The sequence below is a fragment of the Ovis canadensis genome, chromosome 7 (assembly GCF_042477335.2).
Source record: "Ovis canadensis isolate MfBH-ARS-UI-01 breed Bighorn chromosome 7, ARS-UI_OviCan_v2, whole genome shotgun sequence".
NCBI classification, from domain to species: Eukaryota; Metazoa; Chordata; class Mammalia; order Artiodactyla; family Bovidae; genus Ovis; species Ovis canadensis.
The window spans coordinates 58521200-58545617 of record NC_091251.1 but is presented as its reverse complement, the minus strand read 5'-3'; the positions used below and the strand labels follow the sequence as shown (position 1 = coordinate 58545617).

General features: G+C 35.7%; 1 protein-coding gene and 1 non-coding gene across 2 annotated transcripts in view; one reads left to right on the top strand and one right to left on the bottom strand.

Moving 5' to 3' along the window:
* The window catches only part of VPS13C (vacuolar protein sorting 13 homolog C), a 181617-nt gene that overhangs the window by 112543 nt on the left and 44656 nt on the right, over positions 1–24418 (bottom strand). Inside the window, exons 11-22 of the mRNA XM_069596314.1 lie at positions 19742–19869; positions 18083–18189; positions 17194–17365; positions 16006–16068; positions 13710–13839; positions 13064–13158; positions 7274–7416; positions 5918–6110; positions 4412–4526; positions 3368–3504; positions 2084–2207; positions 652–769 (exon numbers count right to left, since the gene is read on the bottom strand). Of these exons, the coding sequence (XP_069452415.1) occupies positions 652–769; positions 2084–2207; positions 3368–3504; positions 4412–4526; positions 5918–6110; positions 7274–7416; positions 13064–13158; positions 13710–13839; positions 16006–16068; positions 17194–17365; positions 18083–18189; positions 19742–19869 (1525 nt within the window). The remainder of the gene's footprint in view (positions 1–651; positions 770–2083; positions 2208–3367; positions 3505–4411; positions 4527–5917; positions 6111–7273; positions 7417–13063; positions 13159–13709; positions 13840–16005; positions 16069–17193; positions 17366–18082; positions 18190–19741; positions 19870–24418) is intronic.
* On the top strand, positions 3003–3074 carry TRNAR-CCG (transfer RNA arginine (anticodon CCG)). The gene has a single exon. It is a non-coding gene; the product is annotated as a tRNA-Arg (tRNA).

The window sequence follows — 24418 nt, the reverse complement described above, 5'->3', positions numbered from 1 at the left end:
AAGACTTCTGAGGATGATGGGTGTGTTCATGATCTTGACTGTGGAGATGGTTCCACAGAAAAACACTTACATCAAAATTTATCAAAACTTATCAAAATGTATGTTTCAAACAGACGCAGCTTATTGAATATCGGTAAGACTTCAATAAGACTGTTCTTAAAAAGGCAACAAAAAAATATAATTATTTACTTAAATTCAAAATTCAGTTTCTACTTTCCATTCCCTTAGATTATTCTCAAGATTTCTATGGCTTCATAATCAAAACAGCTTGTGATTTTTAAAGATTTTTTTTAATATAGAACCTTGAATTTGATCCATCCAAAAACACATAGTATACATACTGTTGATTTACTTTGCTGCACAGTAAAAACTAACACAACACTGTAAGGCAACCATTTGCCAGTAAAATTAATAAAAAAAAAAATAGGGATAACCAACTTTTACAGGATGTGAAAGCCCAAATGCTTCTGAAGTAAGAGAGGTGATATATAATTCAAATAAACATTTTCTTAAAAATATATTTCTGCTATAAGATAATCATTATTTTTTGTGCCCTTTAGAAACCTAGCTATGGTTTCTTAAAATTCAGTAACTGATGCAGAATTATTTCACCTTGTTGATTTTATAATATAAAGAAAACTCATACATTACCTTGCCATTCTAATATCTTTTTCCACCATTGCTTTGGCCAACTCAACATGAATATCCATAGGTTGCAATATATGCATAGTAGATGGATGCTGAAATCGACACTCCTTCCAGTTTTCATCTTAAAAAAATGTTTACTTAAATGACTATTTTTATTTATTTAGATTATCAGATGTTCTATGGAAAACTGATCAGAAATAATTTACAAATATATTCAATGATACTGACTTTTACTTCTTTCAACATACAAGCTAAATGACCTATTTTTTTAATTGACAAAAGTCAAAGACCACGATATAAAAATAATTCTAAATATTTATTTGAAGAATTTTTTTTATAACACCTTACATTTTAAAGCCAACAGAGAAAAAAATCTAGGAATTTACTGCCTTTGATTCCAGAATTAGAGATCAAGGCTAGGGAGCTGCAGGAAAAGAAAAAGAAGAAAACAGGGGGGAAAAAAAAGAAAAAACAGGTTTCTGGCAATTATTCTAAAGGAAAAATGAGTTTTATCAAGCAAGATTTTATGACAAGAAAAGTACAATAGTCACTTCTCTTCCAAATAAGAAGGTTCTAAAGACAAACTTCCAATGATTAATAGAACCTTACATCTTAACTGATGGCAATAAATAAACTTGTTTATTGCTTATAATTCAAACAATTACTATTAAGTATATACAAAAGAAAAGGCAGCTTTAATGGTCTGTACAGGTACTTCTCTTCAAGAAATTAATATTCAGGCTCTATCTATAAGACTAAGTACAGCACTATGTATTTATATTTTTAAAAATCTCAGCACTCCCACTATAGTATATACTCTGCACATAGAAGCCACGTCCTTTCCTCCAATGATCTTCCACAGAGTGATATATACTCAAGGATATTTTGCAAATATATATTGCTTCTAGATACTAAAGAAGTACAGAGAACCACTGATCTTCATTTAAGCAGTAGAAAACACCAAAGCTTTTGGAAAATAAGTTCACTACCTTTACAGATTATATCCATACTTCTCAAGTATCAAATGTAATACTACTCAAAATAAAAACTAGGCTGATAGTAAAATATTTTCGAAATGAAGGCAGCAAGGGGAAACAACACTGAGACACCCCAAACACCCTGGGATAGGGGAACATGAGCTAAATGCAACTTCTGTTTTGTCTTTTATGGGAGTTTTATGTCACATTTAAAAAAAAAATAGGCAGTGACTGGACTTAGATACAAACAGTACGAAGTATCTGAAGAACAGCCACCATCTCTATTTGGAATTGTGACAAAGATTTTCACTGAGGGTCTCCTATTTGGTTCTCTTAAGTGACCAGCAGCATACATGTTCAAAATGTCATCAGGGATGATATACATGAGAACATACACATCTATTTACCAAAGCTATTCAACATAATTTTAAGATCCTGAAAATTGAGCAACAGTTTACCTGCTCTTGCAAAGAGTAGCTGCACACTTTTTATTTCAACATCAAACTTGTCATATGCCTTATCCATTATTTCTTCCAGAGATGAATTACTAGTCTTCTGCAAACCTTGATTTTTACTGTTAAGCTAAAATGGAGAGAAAGCTTAATTTTTTAACAGAAAAATCTATATATCAACATAAGTTGTTTTCTTAAAGCCTAAATAAAATATTGCTCTTAATGAATTCACAGTTTGCTTCAGTTTCTGATAGTTATTAGCAAATATTTTATTTGGAATATACCATATGAGCATGTATCTCTATTATGTTTGGATAACAGGTACTCAGCATGCTGACATTAATTAGAAGATGAGTTACAACAAGTCTCTCTCGATCTGTCTAAACATGCAACAATTCCTGGCTCTCAGCAGTTGTCACTACTTGTGGATCAAGTTCCCCTACAATTCATGTTAAACGCTCCACCATAAAACAGGAGGTTTTATTCCTCCCTCTCCCCACTACATAAATGAATAATTAGGCCATTAGAATTCAGCTGCAATCTCAACTTCCTTTTCCCTCTGCCCAAAGGAATCAAGGATCAATTCAGGACAAATTTTTTGAAATCTTCACTTTTTCTCAGAAGATTGGAATGCTGGGAGGAGGTTCAACATCCAAGCCCTTGGAGTTCTCGTATTCTAATAGCTGTTGTCAGTGATTAACAAATATATAATCATATTTGCATAATTCTCTATTCTCAAGATATATAAATCAACAAAGAAAACTATGTAATTAGATTTTAGGAAACTAGGAACGCTTGAAAACTAGAAGTGCATCTTTTTAATTAGGAAAAGACAGCAGTAATCCAGCCTTCAATATCGAATCATCCACCATTTCAGAAAATGTAAGGTATTTTTTTTGAATAGCCATAAAGTACATATAACACTTCCCTGGTGGCTCAGAGGTTAAAGCATCTGCCTCCGATGCGGGAGACCCAGGTTCGATCCCTGGGTCGGGAAGATCCCCTAGAGAAGGAAATGGTAACCCACCCCAGTATTCTTGCCTAGAGAATCCCATGGACAGAGAGGCCTGGTAGGCTACAGTCCACACGGTCGCAAAGAGTCGGACACGACTGAGCAACTTCACTTTCACTTTCACTTTCACACAATCAATGTTAAGCGTGACAAAATGCTTAACAAGAAGTCAGTCTAGGTTTAGTTTAAGTGAACTTTGAGAGAAAAACAGCAAACTGTCAGACAGCTAGCTACTAAGCTGAGCAAACACAGGCAGGCAGGAAAGTACACACACCTACCCGAAAGGTACCAAAATCTAGGATGAGAAGATCCGACTTTTCATGGTGGAAACCGGTCTGTGGAACTATTAGATAAGAAGGCTTCAGATTTATCCTTAAATCAAGAACTTTTCGGGTTTCAATAATATGTGTAAGTCCTACAAGAAGAAAAAGAAATGATGAAAAATAGCCAAATTTAAATACATTAATATAATCATATTATTAACGAGAAAAAGAATGTCACTTGAATAGTCTGTTGGTGAAGTTCTTTCCACAGATTAGGTCCTCCACTTGGCGTGTAAGTTTAAATCATATGTGATCAATGGGAAACAATCACACTGCGTAACACAATAAACCTAACACACTTAGTATTTCAGTCAGAGATTGAAAAATTCTCTATTTCTTTAGTTAAGTGGGCTTCCCTGATAGCTCAGTTGGTAAAGAATCCGACTGCAATGCAGGAGACCCGGGTTCAATTCCTGGGTCGGGAAGAATTGCTGGAGAAGGGATAGGCTACCCACTCCAGTGTTCTTGGGCTTCCCTTGTGGCTCATCTGGTAAGGAATCTGCCTGCAATGCAAGAGACCTGGGTTCAGTCCCTAGGTTGGGAGGATCCCTTGGAGAAGGGAAAGGCTACCCACTGCAGTATTCTGGCCTGGAGAATTCCATCGACTGTACAGTTCACAGGGTCACAAAGAGTGAGATACGACTAAGCAACTTTCACTTTTCACTTTAGTTAAGTAATCAGATATAGTAGGTAACTGGAATTTAGAGACCATGATGCACAAAAGTATGTATCTTGAAAACTCAATTCACACACAGCATGGTGAACAGTTGCTTAAGAACTGAGACAGGGAACTTTTACATTTCAAGTTTACTCTGCAGCACAGGTTCCTAAATTGAACAGCTGACAGAATCATCTATGCCCCATATCATTCTCTTTCTCACCCAGTCTGGCAGGTATATTCAAGAAAAAGCTACCTACACTATTTCAAATGTAGTGTTTACATTAGAAGAGAAAAAATTTTTGAGAGTTGAGATGTTGCTTCTGTATCAAATTCTTTACCTGTGGCAGTTCTCTCTTTAATTTCCTCCAGCTTCATCAATGTAGCTGATGTTATTTGCTCAAGATCCAATCCCCTATTTGACTGAAAGAATTCAACCACTGCATTGATGGTTTTCTGTAAAATCATTGAAAATATAAGCAAGTTATACACAGTATTTTCCATATTATAAATTTTAAAGTTACAGTTTAATTCTAATCAAATCTGGCTCTGAACTGAGATGGCACTTCCAAAGATAAGCTACCCTCCTACATCTCCTTCTGGAAGGAAAGAGAACCTGAAAAAAGGTATACGCCATTTAAGCTTATTGAGAAGGCAACAAAGCTGTGCATATCATTAAGGTGACCTTGAGTATGTTTGGTAGTATCATGTTGATGTACCAATGGGGTATTACTTCTGGTCTTAGCCACCAGAATGTATACTGCAATTGGATTCCTCTGTGGTCTAAAGTTTAGAAAGGAAATAAGAAAACTGTTCTGCCCTTACCTACATCTAAAACTTCAACTTAAAAATCAGACATTTTGCAGAAAGAATGAGTACTGGGGACTGGATATACAACAGTGCAAAAGTACTTAACACTTCTGAACTATACACTTAAAAAATGACTAAGATGGTAAATTATATGTATTTTGCCACAATATAAATTTTTTAAAAAAATCAGAGAAGACAGTAAGTTCTGCCTCTTACCCACACTGTGAATTTATTTCCATAACTATACAGTAAAAATGAGTCAGAGATCTTAAAACACAAAGTGGGCCAACCAACAAGTGATGGAATAATGAACCACAACCTTCCACGTCTTGGCTAGCTCAAGATGAATTACGAGAGTCTGAATAAAGATGGAGCTATAGATACAGAACTGGAGCCAGCTTTTTCAATAACACAGAAATGACAATGCTTTTTTCTCATGTGATCAGTATCGAAAATTCTTTTATTTGCTCCTAAAGTTCCTTAAATTGGTTACAAACAATGAGGACAACAGAAGAATAAGCAAAAAGAAACTGGAGTAGAAAGTCAGTATATAATTATTTGTGAGTAGTTAATTGGTATAAAAGGCAAAGACTTCTTTAAGAATATATTACCATTTTTAAAAAATTTAACACAAGCATAGGTAGTATACCTTACAGTAGAAAAAAAAAATCTGTAGTATATTAAAAAATCAAAATTAACTGCTGGGATTTCCCTGGTGGTCCAGTGGTTAAGACTCCACCTTCCAATGCCGGGACTCTGGTTTGATCCCTGGTCAGGGAACTAAGGTCTTACATGCCATGGAGCAGACAGGCTCACACGTCACAGTGAAGATTCCACATGCCGCAACTAAGACCCAATGCAGCCAAATAAATAAATATAAAAAACTAAACACGTACTGCCCTTTAAACAAGAAAAAAGTATCACTAAACGGAGCTGCTAGGTAAATAAAGGTTAAATATGAAAATGGAAAAACAAGAAACCATATGTCAGAAGCTTAAGATGTGTTTGATTAAGATTCACTTTCTCCTTGTACTCACAGCATCGTAGATGACCTCCACAGGCTGAGACTGAACAACCAGAGTCTGGTCAGCAGTGCTACTCTCTGGATTGGTTTCAAATTCAATTTTAAGCAAGGATGATGCAGTATCGCCAATTGAAGCCACAAGTGATGGTATAATATTTTGTTGTCTCAGACCTGTTATATACCAGTGTTCTAATTTTGCTTCCACTCTACAATCCAATGAGGAAAAAAGAAGTATTACAAATAAGATCCTTTGCAATATTAACAGCTTGAAGTACAAATTTCCCTTAAAAGAAAAAAAACTCCTTTGAGAATCAGGACCACATCTATCATCCAGAGTTGAAGTCCAAACTCCTCAGCCTGGCATTTAACTACCCACGGAATCTGGGATTCTGTTTGTTTCCTGATTTGGTTTATTTTTTTGTTCTCCTAATCCTCATGAAAAACCCGCTTTGACTAGCTTCACAACACTACAGAAGTGTCATGTGAATACATGCTACACTTAACTCATGGGATTCATCTCCCTGTTTCACATAACCCTAAAACTGTTCTCCCTCATCCCTGCTCCTGCTGGTCCTTCCAATCAGTTAAGCTATGTCCCAGTTCTTTGAGACCAGTTATTCTCTTCCACAGCTGAGTCTGTATAGCATTATTCCTAAAGTATTTAACATTATAGCTCCCTATTACTTCTGAGCTCTGAAATATCGAGTTGGCCAAAAAGTTCGTTTGGAGTTTTCCATAATGCGTGCATGCTAAGTCACTTCAGTCATGTCCAACTGTATGCAGCCCTATGGACAGGAGCCTGCCAGGCTCCTCTGTCCATGGGATTCTCCAGGCAAGAATACTGGAGTGGTTGCTTTGCCCTCTTCCAGGGGATCCTCCCCTCCCAGGGATCAAACCCACATCTCTTATGTCTGCTGCGTTGGCAGGCAGGCTCTTTATCACTTTTCCAGCACCACCTGGGAAGCCCAAAATATCTTAAGGAAAAACCCAAACAAACATTTTGGCCAATCCAATTATTATACAGATTTTAAGTTAACTTTCTGTACTTCTTCTCTTATCAACTATACCATAAACACCTTGAAAACAAAAAGTTACTGTTCTTATGCACAGTCTTCATAGTAACAAATCTATGAACTGAACAGTCTACAAGAAACATTTGTGAAGGAAAGAAGCAAGAGAACAAATAATGAGCTTCTCACACAGTTTCATAACGAAACAAACTCAAATAAAATGACCATACTCACATGCTAAAGGAAAAAAACAGAGAGGAATTACTATTAACCAATTTTTATGCTAACTACACTATATTTTTTTGGCCTGAAGTCACACCCAGAAATAAAAATTGAAATAATGTGTTTTTAAAACTTACTTAAGTGCTTGTGCTCCTGGTCGCTGAGATACTTGGGTGCCAAGACCAATTATCTGAATTTTCAGTATTTCTGGAATATTTCTATTTTCTCTTATTGTAATTGACGTGCTTACTAACTTCAGTGCCACTATATAAGCAACATACTAAATGAAAAAAATGAATGAAAATGGTTAAATTTTAAGAAATTACTTTAATAATTTCTTCATATTTAAAATTGTTAAATTATAAAATGATCTAAAAAATAACATGGTTGGTCTTTGCATCAATATGTTCACCATAAAAAAAAAAGAACATTAGAAAACCCAATAATACAAAATTGCCTGCTTAAACAGGACATTTACAAAAGATTCAATATTAATTTCTCTTAGTTTTTAAGGTAATAAAAAATGAAATGATAAGATATTTTGTGGCCTAAATATTCAATTCAGCAGCGTTCACTAAAGTAAATTAATTCAGATCAATCATCTAGCTCAAAAACTGAACAAAATTCAAAGAACATCTGCTTGATGACTTTGGAGAGTTAATAATACATGGAGAAAAATAAATCCTGCTCCCAAAATTGATAGGTCAAGACTAAAGGTAGGACAGATAACCAGAAAAATGATTCTCATCAAACCACACAAGAAGAGAAGAAGGAACATAGAATCTATAAGAGTCAAAAAATAACTGACAAAATATAAATAGTAAATCTTTATCTATCAGTAGTTACTTTAGAAGTAAATGAATTAAGTTTTCCAATCAAAAGACAGAAACCAGCAAAATGGATTAAAAAAAAAAAGGTACAATGGTATGCTGCCTACAAGAGATGCATTTTAGCTTTATGGCCACACACAGACTTAGAGTGAAGAGATGGAGAAAGACATTTCAAGCAAGCATTAACCAGAAAAACAGGATAGCTATACCTACACCATAAAGAAAAATAAACCTAAGTTAAAAATGGCCAGAAAAGACAAAGACGGCCATTATATAATGATAAAGCGTTCACACTATCAAGAGTAAACAATTACAAATATGTCATGTACCTGTTGGAGTACCTAAATATATAAATCATATATTAACAGAACCAAAAGAAATAGACGGCAACATAATATTAACTGGGACTTCAATACTCCATTCTCAACAAGGGAGAGATCATCCAGACAGAAACAATGAGCAAACAATGGAAATAAACAACACTACAAGCCAAATGGACTTATCAGACATACATAGAATGTTCAACCGGATAGCAACAGAATATTCTTCTGGAATACACGGAATATCTTCTAGGATAGATCATACATTCAACCACACACACAAAATAAAAACCTCAAAATATTCAAGAAAGTACACATTATATCAAGCATCTTTCAACCACAATGAAATGAAACTAAAAATCAATAATAAGAACACTACAAAATTCACAAATACATGGAAATTTAACAACACACTCCTGGATATACTCCTGGATCAAGAAAGAAATCAAAATGGAAAATAAAAACTATTATGAGACAACAAAAATGGGAATACAACATACCAAACTTACTGGATGCAGCAAAAGCAGTTTTAAGAGGAAAGTTTATAGTGATGCATGCCTACATCAAGAAAAAAGAAAGATCTCAAGTAAACAACCTAGCTTCACACCTTAAAGAATTATGAAAGAACAAACTAGGCCCGAAGTTAGAAGAATAAAGGAAATCATAAAGATTACAGCAGAAATAAATGAAATAGAGGATACAATAGAAAAATAAAAACACAATGGAGATTAACAAAACTAAGAATTGGTTCTTTGAAAAGAAAAGTAGAACTGACAAACTTTAGATAGACGAACAACAAAAAAAGACAACACATAAATAAAATGATAAATTAAAGAAGAGACATAACAACTGACACCATAAAAATACCAAAGATCATAAGTGATTACTATGAACAGCTATCCACCAACAAATTGGAAGATATAGAAGAAATTGATAAATACTGAGAAACATATAATCGACCAAGAGTGAATCATCAAGAAACAGAAAAATCTGAATAAACCAATAATGAAGGAGACTGAATGAATAATCAAAGAAAGAAAGGCAGTGAAGTCGCTCAGTCGTGTCTGACTCTTTGCGACCCCACGGACTGTAGCCTACCAGGCTCCTCTGTCCATGAAATTTTCCAGGTCAGAGTTTGGGAGTGGATAAAAAGATCATATACCATAATCAACTAGGATTCCTCTCAAGGATGTGAGGTTGGTTCAACAAATAAAAATAACCTATGTAACACATCACATGAATAAAAGGATAAAAATCACATGACTATTTCAATAGATTTTTAAAAAAAAAAACCATTTGACACAAGTCTACACCCATTCAAAATAACAACTCTCAAGAAATTTGGCATAAAAAGAATGAACCTCAGCATGACAAGCCCACAGCTAATATCATACTCAATGTTGAAAGGTAAAAAGTTCTTGCTCTAAGATTATGAACAAAACAAGGGTGCCCACTCTCACCACTACTACTAAACATAGTATCTGATATGATAGCAAGAGCAATCAGGCAAGAAAAAGAAACAAAATGTATCCTAATTAGAAAGGAAGAAGGAAAACTTCCTGTCTTTGCACATGGTATCCTCTTACATAGAGAAAACACTTGATTCCATCAGAAAAAAGAACAATGAAAAAATTCAGTAAAGTTGCAGGATACAAAATTAACAAATGAAAATCAGTTGTGTTTCTATATACTAATGAGTTATTTGAGAAAAAAAATTTAAGTGATCCCATTTGCAACAGCAAAAAAAAAAAAAAAAAAAAAAAAAAAACCAATAAAATACTTAGGAATAAACTTAACCAAAGAGGTGAAAGATCTCTACACTGAAAACTAAAAGATAGTCATGAATGAAACTAAAGAAAACATAAACAGAAAAGCTATGTCTTATTTATGGACTCTTAAAATGTACATACTACCCAAAGTAATCTATAGATTCAATGCAATCCCTACAAGACTGCAATGGCATTTTGCATGGAACTACAAAAGACCCTAAATAGCAAAAGCAATCTTGAGGGGAAAATAAACTAAAGGCATGACACATCGTAATCTCAAACTATATTACAAAGCTACAGAAATCAAAACAGTATGGTGCTAGCATCAGAATAGGCACACAGACCAACAGAACTTAATCAAGAGCACAGATATAAATTCATACAAATACGGTCCATTAATATTTGACAAAATAATCAAGAATATTCAACAGGGCAAAGATTTTCTTTAGTAAATGGTGCTAAAAAAAAACCCTGGATATTCAAAAATGAAATTGGCCCCCTATCTTACACCACTCAGAAAAAAATAACTAGAAATGGATTAATGACTTAAATATAAGACCTGAAACTATAACTCCCAGAAGAAAACATAAGAGAAAAAGCTCCTTGGCAGCAATCTTGACAATGATTCAATGGATATGAGCAGAAGGAAGAGAAGCAAAAATATGCAAGCAAGACAACATCAAACTAAAAAGCTTCTGCACAGAAAAAAGGAAGAAATTCACAAAATGAAAATGCAATCAACAGAATGGGAGAAAATATTTGCATACTACATATCTGATAAGGGGTTAATAAGAAAAATACAAAAGGAACTCATATAACTCAATAGCAAAAGAACAAATAATCCAATTAAAGGTACAAACTATTATACATAAAATAATAAGCAACAGGGATACATTATATGTCACAGGGAAATATAGTCATTATTTTCTAAGAACTTTAAATGGAGGCTAATCTATAAAAATATTAAATCACTATGATGTACACCTGAAACTAACATAATTGTGTAAATCAACTACACTTCAATTTAAAAAGATTAAGCAATAGCTTTATATGGAGGAAAATACAGTCAATGTACTTTAGGAGAAGAAAACACAATGAGGTATCCCTTCATAGCTCTTAGAATGGCTATCATTCTATGCCAATTTACATTCCCACCCTTGTACACTGTGGGTGAGAAGGTAAACTGGTACTGTTGTTGTTTAGTCACTAAGTCGTGTCCAACTCTTTCGTGACCTCACAAAAGGTAGCCCACTGGCCTCCTCTGTCCATGGGATTTCTCAGACAAGAACACTAGAGACGGGTTGCCATTTCCTTCCTGAGGGGATCTTCCCAACCCAAGAATCAAACCTGAGTCTCCTGCACTGGTAGGAGGATTCCTTACCACTGAGCCACCTGGGAACCCCACAAATCGGTATCATCAGTATAAAAACCAATGAGGAGGTTTCTCAAAAATTAAATAGAGAAGTACTACGTGATCCAGCAATTCCACACCTGGATATTTACCTGAAGGAAATAAAATCAATATCCCAAAGAGATATGTGCACCCCCACGTTCACTGCAGCATTGTTCACAACAGCCAAGACACTGCAACAGCCTGAGTTTCCAAGGACAGATGAAAAGATAAAGAAAATGTGGTGTGCATATACATGATGGTGTATTATTTAGCCATAAAAAGGAAGGAAATCCTGCAACTACATGTATGGAGCTTGAGGACATTATGCTAAGTGAAGGAAGTCATTTACATGTAGAACCTAAAAAGATAAGACTCACAGAAACAGGGAATAGACTGGTGGTTACTAGGAACAGGGAGCAGGGTTTTGGGGAAATACATGGAGGCAGTCAAAGCTACAAACTTCCAGTTATAACATGAATAATTTCTAGGGATGTCATGTAATTTAATGTAACAAATACATAAAAGGCTTCTACAAATCATCAAGAAAAAGACAACCCAATAAGAAACAAGAGACTCAAAAGCCACTTCACAAAAGAAGATATACAAAAAGTGAAAAACCTCTTCAGTTATCCAAAAAATACAAATTAAAACCACAATGAAATACTACATACTCACCATTTAGAATGGATAAATTTAAAGGACTGATAATGATAAGAGTTGGTAAAGACATGGAATAATGAGAATCCTCATATACTATTGATAGAAATGTTTTCCACATTGGAAAAGTATTTAGCAGAATCTATTAAAGTTAAATATACTCATATAATATGATACAGTAATTCCATTACAAAGGATTGAATGAGCAGAAAACCTCATATACCCACTAAAAGACATTTACAAGCAGTTAATAGCATAACAACCAAAAAACACGAACAACCCAAATGCCAATCGATAAAAGTATGAATAAAGTGGTATTTCCAAATGAAAATGCCTACACAGCAATGAAAATGAGCAAAATACAACTCGTCAAAGAACAGAAATAGATCTCACAATAATGCCCTATCTATTGCAAGGTCCATAAATTAACCTGGATGGTAATTACATAGTTGTGCTTTACGACAAATCCAATAAGCAACATATTTTGATTTTGCTCACTCTTTCATACAGGAGTTCTAGTTCACTCACACAAGAAGGATAAAATTTTAAAAAACTTAATTACCTCTGCAATAAGTTCTTTTTATCAGGTTATTTTCACACTCATTAAAGCAAGTATATCAAAAGTTGGAGACAGTTTTAAATGGTAAGGTCTGACTGAAACATTCAACAAACAGTAAAGCAAAACTTTCACACTGTGGTGCTGCAATAGCATCACCAACTCAATGGATATGAATTTGAGCAAATTCTGGGATGTTGAGGAGGACAGAGGAGCCTGGTGTGCTGCAGCCCATGAGGTGGCAAAGAGTCGGACATGACTTGGCGACTGAACAACAGCAAAGCAGAAACAAACTGCAACGTATTTTTATTAGCTACTCTAAAAATCAATAACTTGTTTAATCCAATTCGAGATAATACAGAAAAATGAAACCACCTGAATAATTACCACCTAAATAATTACCTGCTTGGGCAAAGTTAGGTTGTGGGTGCTCTCACTATAACCAATAGCCGTGAAGAGCTTATCTTTTTCCTCTGGCGTCATAAGGTCATCAATAGCTATAAAAAGACAATATTTTAAGAAATCAACTGCTTCAGTCTTACAGAGACTGTGAATAAAATCAAAACCAGGTGGCCTAAATTTATAGACACAAACACTGAAGCAAAAGCAGCAAAGTAATTTCCTCTAATATACTATGTTGACTTGTTAAACATCATGTATTTTGCTTATTTAGGTCAAGAAAATGAAGACATAACATTAAGGCAATTCATGTGTCAAACAGCAATGTTACAATTTCCTAAGTATTTTGAAAATTAAGTGAAACATCTAATTAAATATCCATGTAAAAAGTAACAATAAAGAATGCTACATGTGAGATTTCTGAATTTCAGCTTTCAAATTTTTACACAAATGACTTTCCTCAAAAATTCAAAGCTTCCTTTTAAATAAACGTGGAAATGTTTCATCCTGATATATCTGCTTATATGTTTACTATACTGAGCTACGTTTACTTCAAGATTATTAAAGAATAAAATTCAACTAGCTAAAGCAAAAATTTATATATTTTTTCCTTACCACTGTGCAATAAGTCATATGACTTGGAACTTACTTTCAGGAATCAAAGATTCTTCGTCTTTTTTCTTAGATTCCTTCTTACTCCAAAACCCACTAAACCAGCCTCCACGTTTCTCGGCTGTGTCAGTAGACTTTTTCTTCAATTTTTGCCCTGATCGAATCACCTAAAAATTAAAAATCAAAAATTTAATTAAAGAATAAATGCCCTCTTCACTTTCAGGTCCAGGCAGGTAAGAACAGTGGTTACATTTTTTTAACACTACACTAAGTTAAAAGCAGTCAATATAGCTAGTTCCTTCTGAACTGACTTGACTTTGAGGTTATTACTGTCATAGAGCTTTCAGCCTACCTCTCTGGCAACTCCTCCATGGTAACCACGGCTCTCACTTCTCTGACCTATAAACAATACAAAGACTTTGGGTCTTTGGACTTCAGGTACTCTAAGCTCCAGGTACTCTAACTTAGGTGATCTCATCCAATGCCGTGGCTTTTTAAATAACATCTATGGGCTGACCCCTTCTAAATGTGTGTATATATCCAACACAGACCTCTCTTCCAAACGCCACATCCGTGCATCCAACTGCATCCTCCCGATCTCCAAGTTAATGTATGATGGCTTAAACTATCAGTCCCAGAAAGAGCTCCTGATCTTGTCCCATCTCACCCAAGCATGTTCCATCTAGTCTTCCCCATCCCATTTCATGGCAACTCTGTCCTTCCCAGCTGCTCCAAGCCAAAATCCCTATAGTCACTTCCAACCTCCCTTTCATAAAACCTGTATCTAATTAGATGGGAAATCCTGGCTCTATCTTCCAAATATTTCCAGAGTTTGAGCCTTTCTCATCACCTCCACTGCCACTATTCTCAGCCAATCTTCTATTATCTCTCATCTCAAATATTTCAATAGCATCCTAATGTCCTCTCTGTTTTCATCCTTGTCCCTCTATGGGCTTTTGTTTTCAAAGGAGCAGCCAGAGTAACGTTTAAAAACCTACACTGGACTGTATCGTTCTGTTCTCAAAATAGCTCCTCAACTCAGAATATAAGCCCAAATCCACACAACTGCTTACAACACCTTCCACAACCTGACATCCTCCCCAGTACTGACAAGCACCTCCCGCCCTCCTCTAGCACCTTACTTCTCTGACCTCATTAACCGCAGCCAGCGGTGTCTCCTCTCTTTCATCACTCTACTTAGTTCCCTGAATGAGTTAGATGTGCTCCTAGCCCAAATCCTTGCAGCTGGCTCTACTACTTCTGCCTGGTATACTTTTTCCTCAGGTATCTTTCTGGTTGACTCCCTCATGTTCTTCAGCACTTTGCTGAAATGCACCTTAAAAGAGCCAAACTCATTGGAAAAGCCCCTGATGCTGAGAACAATTGAAGGCAGGAAGAGAAGGCGGTGACAGAAGGTGAGACGGTTGGATGGCATCACCAATCAAAATTAGACACGGACTGGGCAAACTCTGGGAGGTGGTGAGGGAAAGGGAGCCCTGGAATGCTGCACTACATGGGGTCGCAAAGAGTCAAACACGACTGGGCGACTCAACAACAAAGCCGATGAACAGTGTTGTGACAGTTTCAGGTAAACAGCAAGGGACTCAGCCATATATACACACATATACATTCTCCCCCAAATTTCCCTCACATCCAGGCTGCTATATAACATTGAGCAGAATTTCCATCTGCTATACAGTGGGTCCTTATTGGTGATCCATCACAATCTCCCTAACTATCTCTTGATTACCAAAAAAGTTATGTTACAGAATAATAGAAATGACAAGTTATCAAGTAAGATAAGTCAGTAATTATTACTACAAAGAGACTGTAAATACTGAAAATATTACAAAGAAACTGAATCCAATTTTAGAAAAAAAGAAAAGGAAGGAAGGAAGAGAAGAAGAGAGGAGAGAATAAAGAAGATGGGTGAAGGACGGGAAGGAAGAGGAAATAAAGGGAAATAATAGGGGCTACAAAGCATAAGTAACTAGGTACGTATGCATGAGAGAAAAACTGGAAGCCTACATATCAAAATGTTAAAACCTGCATTCTGTGTTGCTAGGACTATGGTTGACTTTTGCTTACTTTCTTCTGCGGGATTAGCAAAAATTTTGTTATAAAATTAGGAATTTTTCCCCTTCATACTACTGAGGTTTTTTTCCCCCAATATTCCAATTTTATTTTTCCCTGAGACTGAGCCATGAAAATTCAACCTTTATTATCATTTGAGTAAATCTAAACAACTCTCTAAGCAACTTAAATTGATTCCAGGTTTAAAGGAGTAGCATTAACCCATTTAAAACATAAAATCAGCTAATAAAAATGATTACCTCAACTTGTGCTTGTTGCCTTGCTAAAATTATGTTAAAAACATCTAGTATCTTCTCCAAGTCCTATAAAACAAAGGGACACTTGTAAACAAAGAAAATGGTCATTAAACAATTTTTTTTCAGCTATATTTCTAGGCTTATGAACAAACAGTATTTGTGATCTAATGAAAGCGTAAGTATAAATTTGAACAGATATTTGGCTTTTACATTTTTATATTTTGCAATATGAGAACAATTTTGCAAAAAAGTAAATCCTCGTTAAATACGAAAGTAAGAATTTTAATGAAACCACAACAAAACAGAGACAGCCATACATGGAAATGGAAGCAAAAATATTTAAGAGGGGGACCTGTTTTAGGTATTAGCCTTATGGTTGCTAACTTTGGACTCCTTCTTCTCTATGCTATTTACAGCATTAAACTAAAGGCACTTAAATAAAATACAAAATTTAAGAATGTAAAATTCTTCAAATCAAGCATGCTAAAGCAGAAACTGACTTGGGGAATTTATGTGAGGGGACTCTAACATGTACTGGGTGACCTGTTTGTCAGATGTTCTATCTGTTATTTCATGCAATTCCCACAACAGTGTAAGATACATACTATCTCCATTTTATATATGAGAATAACAGATCTAAGATGTTGAGAAAACTGATGCTTTTTCTAAAATGTAATACTAGTGATTGTCATATATTTCAGAATAACAATTCTTTATATTATGAATTTGTGGCAACAATAGTGATATAATCAAGACCAGATGATATTCAGCAAATTATATATTTAATACAGTGTTTTTCTGTATTTCAAAAGAGGGTAAGTAAGACTCCTATCTTAAGGAATAAGAACTACTTTTTTACAAATACTCTGAACTCTTTTAAAAAAAAGCCACTAAAAAAACAAATAATACATTTTTAGCTAATAATAATTGCATATTTAAACAGCTCTGATATTGATTTTCTAAATATTATTATAAAAACTAAACATATTTCTCCAGTTTATAGTAGGCTGATATTAGGAAGGTATTTTTAAAGGAAAAAAACAGGTAAAACATTTTGCATTTTCCATACAGTTCTCTCAAAAAGAACTCAGTATTGTTCCTCCTAAAATTGTCTTTTAATTTATATCTAGAAAAAATAATACTTCAGGATGATTTAACAAATAACAGCTTCCCAATACATGCAAGATATACCTGAATTTGTTTCTGTATTTCTTCTGGGACTTTGGTCTGGGTTAGCTTATTTTTATAGGCATTTTTGTAACTCTTGAGCAACTGCCTGTGTTTTTTTATGTTACTCCATGACCACATCCGTGTATACCTTCTTATATGAACTTCAAGAACAGAATCGATTGCATATTTCCACCTGCAAACCAAATTTTGTTAATACACATTGGAATATGAAGGTTTAAAAAAGCAGGAAAATAGCGCTAACATTTTACAGCTACACTTGCTTTTTTTGTTCTTATTAACTGTATTCTTACAAAGGTTCAGCCATAACATTTCAGTTCCCCAATACTTCAGTTCTCTGACTTAAATACATTATGAAATAAGCAAACCATTCCAGGAAGAGGGTATATCAAAGCAAAATAACAAAGACACAAAATGGCATGCTGTGTGAAATTAACAGTATCCCAATTGAGTTCATATGCATGACTGAAGGGCAATCTGATCAAAAAATGTTGAAAAGTCTTGAATGCTAAGTTAAGAATTTAATCTAGGAGCAAGAATACAAGAGAATGTGTTTATAAAAAAAAGTAACAAGAACATAATATAAAAGCTATCCCTCCAACATTTATTAAAAAATTCTTACTATCATGTAAGAATTGAATCACCAGTCTATGTCTGACGCAGGATACAGCATGCTTGGGGCTGGTGCATGGGGATGACCCAGAGAGATGTTATGGGGAGGGAGGTGGGAGGGGGGTTCATGTTTGGGAACGCATGTAAGAATTAAAGATTTTAAAATTTAAAAAATAAAAAAATAAAAAAGTGGCTTAGTTACATGTTTTTAAAGGTCTGTTAGCTCTGAGAGTTCTAATCATATGATTACATAAAATATTTTTTTTTAATTCTAACTTACCATTGTCGACCATTGGTATGAAGTGGTAAATAAGGCTTATATTTTCTGTAAGGAGCATTTCTAACCATGTAATCCACTGACTCCAAAAGGTCAATCATACTTAAGTACTATAAAAACAAAAACCAAGATACATCTGTTACATCACAACATGGATAAACACCAAATTTTATTATATTTTCTGCCTAGTGAGATTTCAAATTATGTGAACAATGAATACCATAGTTGCTTGGCAATTCAATAATATATTTCATCAAATTTAAGAAACCACCAATTTTAAGATAATATTAAGCACTGCCAATTAAACATCATACCACCAATAATAATACACATCCTATTTTCACATATATTAAAGTGTGAAATAAATGTAAATCTTAGAACCAATGAAATACGGTATCTGTTACTACTGACATGAAACTGGCTTAGTGCTAAAAGTAAACATACTTTCCTCTGGACCATCATTTCAAGTAGTGGCAACCTATAAGCTAAGTTTCTAAATTGCTCCAGGGAATTACTGCATAACTAAAGCAAGACAAAATTATTTAACCACCAATACAAAACAACTCACATGGAGGAACACACACACACACACACACACACACACACACACACACGAGAAGTAAGATAAAGAAAGGAGGGGTCTAACCTAAGAGTTACCAGTACTTATCATGTGGATAGCATGAACTTCAATGTATTTGTAAGTGTAAAACATACCCCAAATTTTTCAGACTTAAGAAAAAATAAAAGGATATAAAATATTGTAACAATTTTTAATTTTGATTACATGTTGAAATGTAATCACCACTTCCCTGGTGGCTCAGATGGTAAAGCCTACAATGCAGGAGACACGGGTTTGATTCCTGGGTCGGGAAGATCGTATGGAGAAGGAAATGGCAGCCTCCTCCAGTACTCTTGCCTGGAAAATCCCATGGACAGAGGAGCCTGGTAGCCTACAGTCCGTGGGGATGCAAAGAGTTGAACACAACTGAGTGGCTTCACTTTCACTTTTCACATGTTGAAATGATAATATTTGGGGTATGTTAAGTTAAATAAAATGTTATCAATTTTAGTAATTAATTTCTTTTCTTACTTTGCTAATATAGTTACTAGAAAATTTAAAATTACACATATAACTTTCATTATATGTATACTGGACTGCACTGAGCTAAAAGTTCAATTAACTATAAACCCCTCATCCTCCTTTCACTTCCAGTTCTCCAAATTAGTTATTGAAACTCCTTAGGCACATAACCAAACTTGAGAAACAAGTAAAGGAAAAAAGACTGCCAACACAGCTGTTCTAAAAATTAAGTAAACAATATTTAATGTAAGAGTCTGCTATTAGAATCTGAGAAAAGAAAATAAAACCATTAAAACTTTCCATCAAGAACTGGGAATTAAATGGAACCATGTCATGTACTATAATTTGGTAGGATTCTCTACCAATAAGGTGAAAATCAGAAAAAATAAAAGAAAACTATTTCTTATATTTGGTATTTATTCTATTTTAAAATAATACATATAATCTATTTTGAGGAATCAAAACTCAACAATAACAAACCAAAAGAACCACCAGAACAGTGAAGAAGGAACAGTCACAGAGGACAAAAGATGTTGAGATTCAAGGCTAGTCAAAGCTGTAAGTCCTTAAATGAATCTTACCTGAGGTTTGGTCAGTTCAATTGCAATATTTTGTACTTCTATGTTCCAATCAAGTTTAGGTGTTTTGAGCTCTGTTTCTGCATAAGGATTCATGTAAAGTTTTGCAGAGGCTGATACTGGCTGAAAAACTTACACAACATGGGAAGACATAAGATATGTTTATATGCCCTTACCTATGAACAACTGTAAATAATTATGAGAACACTGTTACCTTGAAAGTAAAGAAAAATGATCAAAAATATATTTTCAAAAATATTTTTTTAAAAATCACCACCAAAAACTATTTAAGCATCTATTCATCTACATAATAAGAATTCTCAAACTCAATGGTAAAAGTAGAATCTCCAAGGAGGAATATGGTGTTCTATGCCTCTAAGAAATGCACAAAATATACACAATCTAATCTTGATTATTTACAGTCCGTGTAAAATTATGTTTCTCTTCCTTGCTGCAAGATATTTAATGATTTTATTATTCATTAAAAATACTAATACAGGGGTATGGATAAATTGGGACATTGGGACTGACATATACACATTACTATAATATATAAAACACATAACTAATAAGGACCTACTGTATAGCACAGAAAACTCTGCTCAATACTTTATAATCGCTTATATGGGAAAAGAATCTAAAAAAAGTGGAGATATATATATATATATATATATATATATATATATAACTGATTCACTTTGCTGTACACGTGAAACTATCAAAACATTGTAAATCAACTATACTCCAATAAAATTCTTTTTAAAAATAATCATTATTGTCTGAGATGCCCCCACAAAAAAATACCAATACAAGATAGGAAATAAAACTTGATTAATTTTCATCTTATTTAATCATAGTTAGAATTTAGGAACAGAATCATGAATGAAATTTATATTACCCAGAAAAAATTGCTTACTACTTTATAATTTTCAAAATGATTATTACATATATAGTTTTAGACTCAAAAGAAGACAATATTCTTGAAGTTAAGTAGTATAAAAAAAGAGTATCAGGGAATTTGACAGAGTAAAAAGTAATGTACTAAATTATAATTGTGAATAGTATTAAAGTTATATAAATTGTGATATCTTATTTATAGGACTTCCCTGGTGGCTCAGATGGTAAAGTGTCTGTCTACAGTGTGGGAGGCCTGGGTTCGATCCCTGGGCAGGGAGATCCACTAGAGAAGGAAATGGCAATCCACTCCAGTACTATTGCCTAGAAAATTCCATGGACAGAGGAGCCTGGTAGGCTACAGTCCATGGGGTCGCAAAGAGTCGGACACAACTGAGCGACTTCACTTCACTTCACTTCATAGTATTTATAATATGTGTAAGATTATATAAATTTTTTTAACTTATTTAGAGGTTATTTATAATTGAAACATCCCCAAGAATAAAGTTGCAGATTTTTCTGAACAAGTTCTTTCATGAATCAAACTAAATGCTCTCACAAACTAACAGGATCTGAAAGCTTTACCATCATTAAACAGGCACGCTTGTGGACATAAACAGAAAGTGCCAACTCTCATATAAAGGTAGTTAGCTATAAAAGAATTAAAAAAAAATCAAAAGTGAACCATAGTAGTATGGAATATAGAAGAACATGGGCATAAAAACTGAGAAGAAACATAAAGAGGTACACTAAATATATACAAAAGAGTAGCAGAGGCGGGCCTAAGATGGCAGAGGAATAGGACAAGGAGACCACTTTCTCCCCCACAAATTCATCAAAAGAACATGTGAACCTGAGAAAATTCCACAAAACAACTTCTGAATGCCTGCCCAGGACATCAGGCACCCAGCAAAGCAGCCCATCGTCTTCGAAAGGAGGTAGGAAAAAATATAAAAGATAAGAATAGAGACAAGAGGTAGGGATGGAGCTCCATCCCGAGAAGGGAGTCTTCAAAAAGAGACCTTTCCAAACACCAGGAAACACTCTCACTGCCGAGTCTGTGGCGAGCCTTGGAACCACAGAGGGGAACATAATTGGGAGGAAAAAAAAAAATTAAAACCCACAGATTACGTGCCCACCGGTAATTCCCCCAGCAGAGAAGCAGCGCAGACGCCTGCACCCGCCACTAGCAAGTGGAGGCTGGGCAGGGAGGCGCGGGCTGCATTGCTTAGAGTAAGGACCAGGCCTGAATGCCCTGAGGGCAATCTGAGGGAACTAACTTGAGATAGCAAACCAGACTGTGGGATAGCTATCACCCAAAAAGCCATAACCTAAGACACTGCCGGAACGGCTCACAGAACAAAGGACTGACTAGAGCTCCATGAAAAGCCCCAACCTAAGGCACCCTCAGGCCCGCTGACAGAACAAAGGACTGAGCAGAGCTAGCCAGCTGCAGGCCAGCCCATCGTCCTCCAGACACAGGCAGGCGAGGGCAGCCAGAGCCGAAGAGGGCAAATCATGGCCCCAGAGAGGCATTATCTACCAAACTACAAGCAGGCTTCCTTGCTAACCAAGACTCCTTGGGATTCTGGACAGTCAACATCTGCCTCAGAAGGTGAGCCAGTTGTACACCCAGAAAACGGAGCGGCAGGGACGGGGGAGGCAATAAGTCGCAGCGACTGCGCTCGCCAAACACCTCATCACCTGAGCTGCTCGGATCTGGGAAGGGCACAAAATGCAAGCCCAACTGAGTCTGCTCCTCTGAGGACTACCCGAGTACCTGAACCTGAGCGGCTTAGACCTGGAAAGCGCATACAACCCAGGGCCAGCCTCAGACAGTTCCCGGCAGAGCAACCTAGAGCCTCAGCAGTGTAGACAGGGAAAGCACACACGCCGTGAGCGGGGGCAAACCCAGTGTGGCCGAGACACTGCGAGCACACACCAGTGCTACATGTTTGCAGCGTCCTTCCCTCCCCACAGCACGACTGAACAAGTGAGCCTAAAAAAGTGTCCACCACTGCCCCCTTGTGCGAGGGCAGAAATTAGACACTGAAGAGACCAGCAAACAGAAGAAGCTAAAACAGAGGGAACCTCCTTGGAAGTGACAGGTGCAAAAGATTGAAACCCTGTAGATAGTACTGACTACATAGGAAGGGGCCTATAGATCTTGAGAAATATAAGCCAGATCAAAGAACTATCTGAAAATGAACTGACCCCACACTGCCCACAACACCACCAAAGAAAAGTCCTAGATATGTTTTTACTATTTTTACTATCATTCAATATTTTTTTTCAAGTCCTCTATTACTCCTTTAATTTTCATTTTTATAACCTACTATTACTATGCAAAAAAAAGAGAGAGAGAGACACTATTTTTTAAAGCAAACTTCATATATATATTTTATAATTTTGTGACTTTTTTTTCTCTTTTTCTTTAATATTGTATTTTTGAAATCCAACCTCTACTCTAGATTTTTAATCTGTGCTTTTTGGTATTTGTTATCAATTTTGTACCTTTAAGAACCCAATCTTCACTACCCATTTTTACTTGGAAGCAAGATTACTGGCTTGACTGCTCTCTCCCTCTTTGGACTCTCCTTTTTCTCCACCAGGTCACCTCTATCTCCTCCCTCCTCTTTCTCTTCTCTGCCCAACTCTGTGAATCTCTTTGTGTGTTCTGGATGGTGGAGAAAACTTAGAGAACTGATTACTGGCTGGATCTGTCTCTCTCCTTTTGATACCCCCTTTATCCTCCTGGCCACCTCTGTCTCCTTCCTCCCTCTTCTCTTCTCTGCATAACTCCGTGATCATCTCTGAGCGGTCCAGACTGTGGAACGCACATAAGGAAGTGATTACTGGCTAGCTTGCTCTCTCCTCTTTTGATTCCACTTCATCTCATCCTGGTCACCTCTATCTCCCTCCTCCCTCTTCTCTTCTCTATGTAACTCGGTGAACCTCTCTGGGTGTCCCTCACTGTGGAGAAACTTTTCATCTTTAACCTAGATGTGTTATCAATGGTGCTGTATAGATACAGAAGTCTTGAGGCTACTGTAAAAATAAGACTGAAAACCAGAAGCAGGAGGCTTAAGTCCAAATCCAGAGAACACCAGAGAAAGCCTGACTCCAGGGAACAATAATTGACAGGAGCTCATCAAATACCTCCCTACGTACACTGAAACCAAGCACCACCCAAGAGCCAACAAGTTCCAGAGCATGACAGACCATGCAAATTCTCCAGTAACACAGGAACATAGCCCTGAGCTTCAATATACAGGCTGGGCAAAGTCACTCAAAACCCACTGACATCTCATAACTCATTACTGGACACTTCATTGCACTCCAGAGAGAAGAAATCCACCTCCACCCACCAGAACACTGACACAAGCTTCCCAAACCAAGAAACCTTGATAAGCCACCCTTAAAACCCCACCCACAGCGAGGAAACTCCACAATAAAGAGAACTCCACAAACTGCCAGAATACAGAAAGGCCACCCCAACTCAGCAATATGAACAAGATGAAGAGACAGAGGAATACACAACAGGTAAAGGAACAGGATAAATGCCCACCAAACAAACAAATGAGGGATAGGGAATCTACCTGATAAAGAATTCAGAATAATGATAGTGAAAATGATCCAAAATCTTGAAAACAAAATGGAATCACAGATAAATAGCCTGGAGACAAGGATTGAGAAGATGCAAGAAAGGTTTAACAAGGACCTAGAATAAATAAAAAAGAGTCAATATATAATGAATAATGCAATAGATGAGATCAAAAACACTCT